We start from the raw sequence: 7223 nt of genomic DNA on the forward strand, positions 1-7223 counted from the left end.
CAGGAGCAAACGGCCCCACCAGCCACCCCACCCCCAGTGTAGAACACCCGAGTCACTCACTTGGCACTCTGGCCTGGTCACCCTGGGCTCCGAGTCAAGGCCCTTGTCTGGAATGCCATAGCAAAACCCAAACTGTCCCCAGCCCCTCAGGGCCCTAGCAAATGTGCCCGCCAGCCACCAGGAAGGGCCTTTATTTCTGCTTCAAACCTCAGGACAAGGAGGGTGTGACCCAGATCCCGGGCTGCCGACGAAGAGGGCAGGCGGTGGTCCTGGCCAGGCCCCAGGAGGCAGGAGGTAGTGGCTGTGCTGTCCCCTCTCCAAGCATCAGCCCAGCCACCCTGGGGCCGAGGCCCTCCCAGGTGTCAGCCAGCAGGGTTTGCTGGGTGCCCCCACCCCCCAGCCCTGCACAGCAGAATCAGGCCATGTCCTGCCCCCTTACTGGGGGCCCTGGGGGGCCTGGTCCTTGCAGCTGGCATGCTTGCTGCTGGCGTCTTCCGGGGCCTTCCTGGGTGCTTCCCTCGGTGAGGAGGCTGCAGAAACATAAAGGCCTCCATGTTGCTGGGGCTGCATTTCTGACAGGCTGGCAAGGAAAGGGAGGGGGCAGGCAAGGCCCGGCTCTAGGAGCAGGAGCCCTTCGTCCCCTGGGGCCAGAGCGATAAGGTGGCAGATTGAAGGCAAGTCCGGGGCCAATCTGGAGACACTCCCCCGGACCCTAGAGCCCAAGTTCCAGTGTTTACCCAAGGGGTGATCCCTGGTGCCGGCTCTGGGCCCTAGATGGAAGCTGACATTGGGGAAAGGCGGGGGTTATGGCCTGGACAGGCTCCTTCTGGGCCTCAGCTGCTGGGGGCTGACATCTGAGAAGTGGGGGAGTGCAGGTAGGGGGCTAGGCGGCCCCAGCTGAGGCCAAATTCATTTCCTCTTCGAGGGACAGACTTCCCAGGGGACGAGACTTCCCAGGGCACAGCTTGCCCCTCAGTGCCCTCCACAGAGGCCCCCACTGGCCAGCCTGCCATCTCTCCCGTGCCTCACACCTGGGCCCTGGAAGACCCCTCTCCTCCCCATACATCCTACTCCTTCTGGAAGCTTCCTTGGCTCTGGCAGCCTCTTGGCCTTTAATCAGGCAGTGGTGGCCAGTACGGGTGCCTGCCACTAGGGCGGCTTGTCTCCCCACTTCCTGGGCACCCAGGCTGGGCCTGCTCAGCACCCATTCCCTCACCTTTTCCAGGCCCTCTGAATGCACACTTGTCCCCCAGGCAGTGAATCAGGTGGGAGAGGAGAGGAGCTGGAATTGGTAGGAGCACAGAGTCTTGTGTCCAACACACCCCAAATGCGTGCCTCCCTCTGCCGGGCCTGGGGCCCACCACGGCAGGTGGGGTCCTCGTGTGCAGGTGGGAGGGGGCATTGGACAAAGAGAGGGTCAAGGTCACGAGGCTCCCAGGTGCCCCCGCAGAGGCTCAGGCAAGTGGGGGGCGATGATGTGCACAGACTGGAGGGGTAGGCCCCCCCCCCCCCCCCCCCCGCAGGCAGCCCCTCACTCACCAGCCACGCCCTGGGTCTGAGCTGACCCCCTCAGGGCGCCCTCTGGCGGCCAACGCAGCTCCCCACTCTCCACAGAACCCGCCTCGCTGGACTCCACCACAATTGAGGGCAGCCGCGGGCCCAGCTGGGGGCCCTTCTCCCGGGCACCTGCGGCAGCCTGCAGGGAGGGCAGGCAGCGGTCAGGGGATCCCTGCTCGCTCCCACACCCCACACCTGCCCTGCACTCTATTCACTGGGAGCATCACGTGTGTGCGTGTGCAGCGTGGGTGTGCCAACACCTTCCCCATCCCACCACGTGGGGGGACCGAGCACTCAGCACCTGGGGTACCAAAGGATCCATCTGCACTCAGGCCTTAGGCCCATTTCACAGACAGGAGCCTGAGGCCAGAGAGGCCAAGGCCAATGGTGAGCGAGCCCAGGGCTTCTGTGCGCCCAAGCCGCCTCCCGCATCCCGTGGGGCCCCTTCCTGGGGTCTTCCTAGCGGGGCCTTTGGTCTCCTCCCCAGCTCAGAGGAGCTGGGAAGCTGTTACCATGGCAACCAGAGGCTCTCTGGGCTCGCTCTGGGCTCATTGTTCGGTGCCCACAAAAATGTGCGGGGGCTGCCTCCCCAAACCCTCCTGGTCCCCTCTGCATCCCCGCCTCCCATTCAAGGCCTCCAGAAGGAGAGGCCTGCGTGGCCAGCGCTCCCGCACGGCCCTCTGGCTGAGGCCACAGCAGCTGATGTCCTGCCTCCCTCCCCTCAAGGAGTGCCTTGAGGAAAGGCCGGGCCCACCACTGCAGGACTTGGCTAAGTGGCTCAGAACCACCACAGCAGAAACATCTGAACATGTGTTGAAATGCACCTTCCCGGGCTCTCTGGGTGGGGGGCAGGAATCGGCGTTTTCACCAAGAATCGCAGGGTTCCCTCATGAGGCTGGGACTGCCTTGCAATTGGAAGCCTGCCGCGCCCCAGCGACGGGACCATCCGGCTCCTCTTGCTGGCATGGCCTCCGGCATCCTTCCCCACCTGCCGTTCTTCTCCCTGCCCTCCTCTGCGAAGGCCCGCTGACTCCCAGCCTGGGCGCTCCTCGGCCCAGAGTGTGCCACTGGAATGAGGGAGGTCCCACCAGCGGCGCTTGGAGGTCTGAGGCTTGGTGTCCATCTGTCCCGCCTGGGAGGCTGGCCCCCGTGTAACTCTGGGCTGGTCCCCTTCTCTAGCCCCACCAGCCGCCAGCAGTGCCAGCAGTGACAGTGTCCCAACTCTAGAACGCAGGACACCAAGACTGCACCCCTCATGTAGGGACTTCACTTTCTGGATGCATCAACACAGCCCCTGAAAACTAGGGGACCAGGGTGGGGGATTGTGCATTGCCTCACCCACCAGGGAGCAGACCACTTTAGGGAACAATCCTGAGGGTCCTCGAGGTCCAGGAGTGGTGCCGAGGAAGTCAGGGAGGCTCGGCCACCAGTTGCTTTATGAAGCAGACTTCTGGGGAGGAGCATCTGCCTCACTCACACGGATGGGTAAACTGAGGCAGGCCTCAAATCACAAGCCAGGGCTCGAGGCTGGCTTTCTCCTGTCCCCCGTGGCTGGCAGACCCCCGGGCCCCAACTGCATACCTTTCCCGCTGGGCCTCCGGCCTCCTCCGCTGGGCTTAGCTCGGGCATGGCTGGCTGTGGGGCAGTCATGTTGTTGCCGCTGTCGAGGTGCGTGAAGATGGGGGTTGTGGGCGGGGGAGAAACAAGGTGTCTGCCAGGGGACGGATACTGGAGTCCATTCTCCTCCTGTGAGCTTCCGACCGCTCTAGCCTGCGCCCACCCCACCCTAGCCCACTGCCCTGCTTCAGCTGACCTTCCTGCGCCACTGCTCCCTGCCCAAACCCGCCATCGGAAGGGACCCTGGACGGGCACCACGCAGCGTGCCCAGTGTTGCAGGGGGCAGGAGTGGAGCAGAAGCTGACTAAGCCTTGAGACCCATGATGTTTTCTTTGAAGAGGGCCCACTGATCTGTGGCCTGATGGCTGAGCAGAAGGCTGCCAGGCCAGTGGGGAGGGGAGAGGATGTTCTGAGACAGGGAACAGCTAGGCGAGGACACAGAGATGGGAGGACCCAAAGAGGTTTCTGAGCCAGGAGGCTGGGAGCCCCTGGAGTGGGGTTCAAGTCAGCCAGAGGCAAAGGTGGCCAGGTCCTCTCCAAGAGTGGACAAGAGTGGCCCCACTCGGAGCCGGGCCCTCGATACCCACAGCCAAAGGGAAATCAGCATCCTGTCTGCACTTGGCCAAGCCCACTCAGGCCAGCAGAAGGGCAAGGGAGCCCAGCCAGGGACAGCCCAGCAAGGGCTCTGGGAAGAGAAGCCCTGGTGGCCTCCTAGGCACCAGCCTCTGACTCTCCACCTGTACTTGGCCAGAGGCAGAAGTGGGGGTGGGGTCTGGCTGGGAGGCCGCAGGGGGCCGCAGGCAAGGGGCAGGAGTGCTGGGAGGGGGCTGGGCAGAGGGACAGCAGCAAGCTGGGGGATGGAGTGCCTGTGAAGCCTTGCTGGTTGTGGGGGAGGTGGTCCTGCGAGCACCCAGCAAAGGGGGAGGGTTGCTATTCTGGGATATGAGCTTTCTTTCACTGAACGCCCAGCTCAGTTTGGTTCAGGTCCCACTGAGACCCAGGGAAGGCTGGGAGGGGGCCATGTGCCTCCACCCAATCCCAGAGTTGGAGAGAGCCAGGCCCTACCCTCCGTCTCTGAGCTGATGCTCCCACATCAGTCCTTCCATATGTGCCCCTTCTGGAATCCCATCCCAGAACTCAGAACCTCAGCTAGAGCCCAGGGCAGCCAGGGCAGAGACCAAGAGACTGGACTCAGAGATCCACATAGATTCGAGAAAAACCCCAGAGGGAAGGCAGACAAACCAGCTAGCCACAGAGATAAGGCAGAGGTGATAGGACTGGGGAGAGAAGAGGGAAACAGAGCCAGAGGGACCATAGAGATAGAGGAAGAGAGACGGAGAGACAGAGGGATTGAGAAAGAGATGAGAAAGACAAATGACAGAACTGTCACCTTGGGCCCAGCCAGGGGCCAGGCAGCCAGCCAGCAAGTCTCTAAGGGCTGCCTCCCCGCTGTCCCGAGCCGCCAGGGCCAGCGGCAGCCGCAGCATTCGCCCATCAAGGACTCCCGCCACCGGCCACCCCCGCGCCCGCACCTCCGCCGGCGCACAGGTGTGGCAGGCCAGGTGCGGTCCCCCGGTTCACAGCCTCCAGGACCACTGCGCTCGCCCAGAGCCCGGTGTCCAGCAGCCAGGAGCTGAGCGCGGCCCCCAATGCCTCCTCTTTCCCGAGGGAGCTCCGACTCGGAACCCCCAAACTCCCCCCGCCTTCCTCCCCGCCCAGCCCTTTGGAGCCGGGGCGCACCGGGGGCGAGGGCTGGGACGAGTGTGGGGAGGGGGCGCCCCCTGCGCCTCGCTCACACTCACCCTCCCGCGCTGGATGCTCCCGCCGCCGAGTCGCCAGGCTCGGCTCGCAGCTGGCAGCCTGGGTTCGCCGTCCCCGGCTGCCGCCCGCCCTCCCCGGTGCTCTCCGCCCACACTCGCGCGCCGGCCCCCCATGACACTCTGGCCGCGGGGCGCTTCCGCGCTCCCAGCCCCAGCCCCGGGAGCGCGCCCCGGCGCATCCTCCCTTTGACAAAACCGCAGCCGCCAGAACCGGATCCCTGTCACTTGAGATCGCCAGCCTCAGGTTTGAGGTTCAGGAATTGCGGGCGGCGGGGGGCTGAGGTGCGGGGTGCGGGGTGGTCAGAAGTCAGTGGGGCCAAAGACAGGGAAAGAAGACACTGTCCAGTTTGAAGGAGTGAAGAGAAGGGAAACAAGTGGCTTGGCCACTGTGGTGGGGGGTGTGTGTGGGGTGGGGGGTGTGTGACTGCCCTGCTTCCCGCTCCTCTTTGCCCCCAGTCCCAGTCCCAAAAAGGGACCCTGAAGTCCTGAGACAGCCTGGTGGACAGAACTGACAGCGGAGGGTGAGGTGCATAGCCTCTGCTCCACATAATTCCCGCCCTTTGGCCATCCAGCCTCCAACACCCACCATCCTTATCTAACATCCAGCTTCTAGCCAACATCCATAGTCCACCATTCAGCATCCACTCAGCCAACCTTCATCCACTAAGCACCACCTCACTTGTCTTCTACCAACCAACCACATCCAGCCACCATCCCACATTCGTTAACCAACCAACCCCAACCACCACCCACGATTCAACCAGTATTCAGCTCAGTGATGCATCTATCCATTCGTCAACCACACCCACTACCTGCTGAGCACAGATACACCATGAAAATACCCATCAGTCCAACATTAATTCACTGTGTGTCCACCCACCCCCTACCCACCCATCATTCCCTACAGCTTTCAGTCAGTATTTAACAACTATTTGTTTACCCTCCATTTATCCATCCACCATATGCCTGGTGGTCATTAATCAATCTATCATCTCTCTACTACCCATTTATCTGGATTTATCCACTACCCCTTCACTTGACTCCATTGGTCCAATCAGCCGCAATTTGTCCCATCTACAATTCAGTTACCAATCAATCACCATCACTCCTCCATTGATATTTCTACGAACTACAACCCATCACCCATCCACTCACTAACCATCTACCATCCACCCAACTCTTATCCCTATTCACCACATATCTAGCCACTCATTGTCCACCTCACAATATCCTCTATCCATCAACCAGCCATAATTCATTATTCATTCAAAACCCATCTACTCTCCATCTACGTTCATCCATTCTGGAATGCTTTATTGAGTGCCTTCTGTGTGCCAACTATTGTTCTAGGTGCTGGAGATAGAGTGGAGAGAACAGTGATCGTTCATCCACATAATCCATCCACCATTATAATCCATCCATGATCCCTCCACTTACCATCCGTGCATCAACTCCCACCCATTGTTCACTGTCCATTCAATACCCATTGTCATTCATCGTCCATTCACTATCCGCTTGCCATGGACACATCTTCATCTGTGCACTAAACCATGCATTTGCCATACACCACTCGCCACCCACCATCCATCCACCACCTCTCCACCATCTTCTCCTTCACCATTCCACCTTGCTTCCATTTTCCGTGATGGAGCCGTCTGTCATTTAATTATCACCCATTCCTCACCGAATCATCCATTCAGAATCACGCACTCATTATCTGTTCATCACCGACTTTCCATCTACACTCCTACAGCACACAAACCACTATCTGCTGACCTGGCAACCACTCATTTGCCGTCTGCTCCTCCATTCATGCCCCATTCAGCCCAGCATTCACGATCCATCCCTCCGTCACACCCACTCCATTTATCTGCCATTTACCCATCATTCTCTGTGAAAAGATCCATCGCAGTCACCCACTTACTATTTACCCACCACCCACGCATGCTCCACGCTTCATCCACCCACCAAGCATCCACTATCCACCACCTACTACCTGCAATTCCTCCTCTATCTGCAGATTCCGTCCGGTCTGTAAGTCTGTCAATTGAGTGTCCACATCATCCGCTCTCCATCTTCCAGTCTAGTCTGGTTATCTGCCCTCACTTAACCAGTTACCGCTTACATCAATGCATCCGCCTTTCACCGTCTTCCATCTATCCACCATCCAGCACCTCCCGCGACCAGGCTTCCATGCCTATCCAACCATCACTGATGTACCCACCGCAT

General features: G+C 60.4%; 1 protein-coding gene across 1 annotated transcript; it reads right to left on the reverse strand.

Annotated features, from left to right (window-relative positions):
• Nucleotides 1-257: 257 nt before the first annotated feature.
• LBHD2 (LBH domain containing 2) lies at nt 258-4995 on the reverse strand. Its single transcript, XM_032839679.1, has 4 exons — nt 4977-4995; nt 3139-3217; nt 1540-1696; nt 258-530 (listed from the first exon to the last, which is right to left on the reverse strand). The coding sequence occupies exons 2-4, from the start codon at nt 3205-3207 to the stop codon at nt 436-438; spliced, it is 321 nt and encodes a 106-aa protein (XP_032695570.1). The 5' UTR covers nt 3208-3217; nt 4977-4995; the 3' UTR covers nt 258-435.
• Nucleotides 4996-7223: the final 2228 nt, after the last annotated feature.

This window comes from Lontra canadensis, unplaced genomic scaffold, assembly GCF_010015895.1.
Source record: "Lontra canadensis isolate GAN:19392208 unplaced genomic scaffold, GSC_riverotter_1.0 scaffold108, whole genome shotgun sequence".
NCBI lineage: Eukaryota > Metazoa > Chordata > Mammalia > Carnivora > Mustelidae > Lontra > Lontra canadensis.

Coding starts and splice junctions, on each gene's coding strand:
- LBHD2 (XM_032839679.1), bottom strand. CDS start 3,207: ATGACTGCCCCACAGCCAGCCATGCCCGAGCTAAGCCCAGCGGAGGAG. Junction 1,697..3,138: donor CCGGAGGCCCAGCGGGAAAG/GTATGCAGTTGG, acceptor CCCTCCCTGCAG/GCTGCCGCAGGTGCCCGGGA. Junction 531..1,539: donor TCAGACCCAGGGCGTGGCTG/GTGAGTGAGGGG, acceptor ATGTTTCTGCAG/CCTCCTCACCGAGGGAAGCA.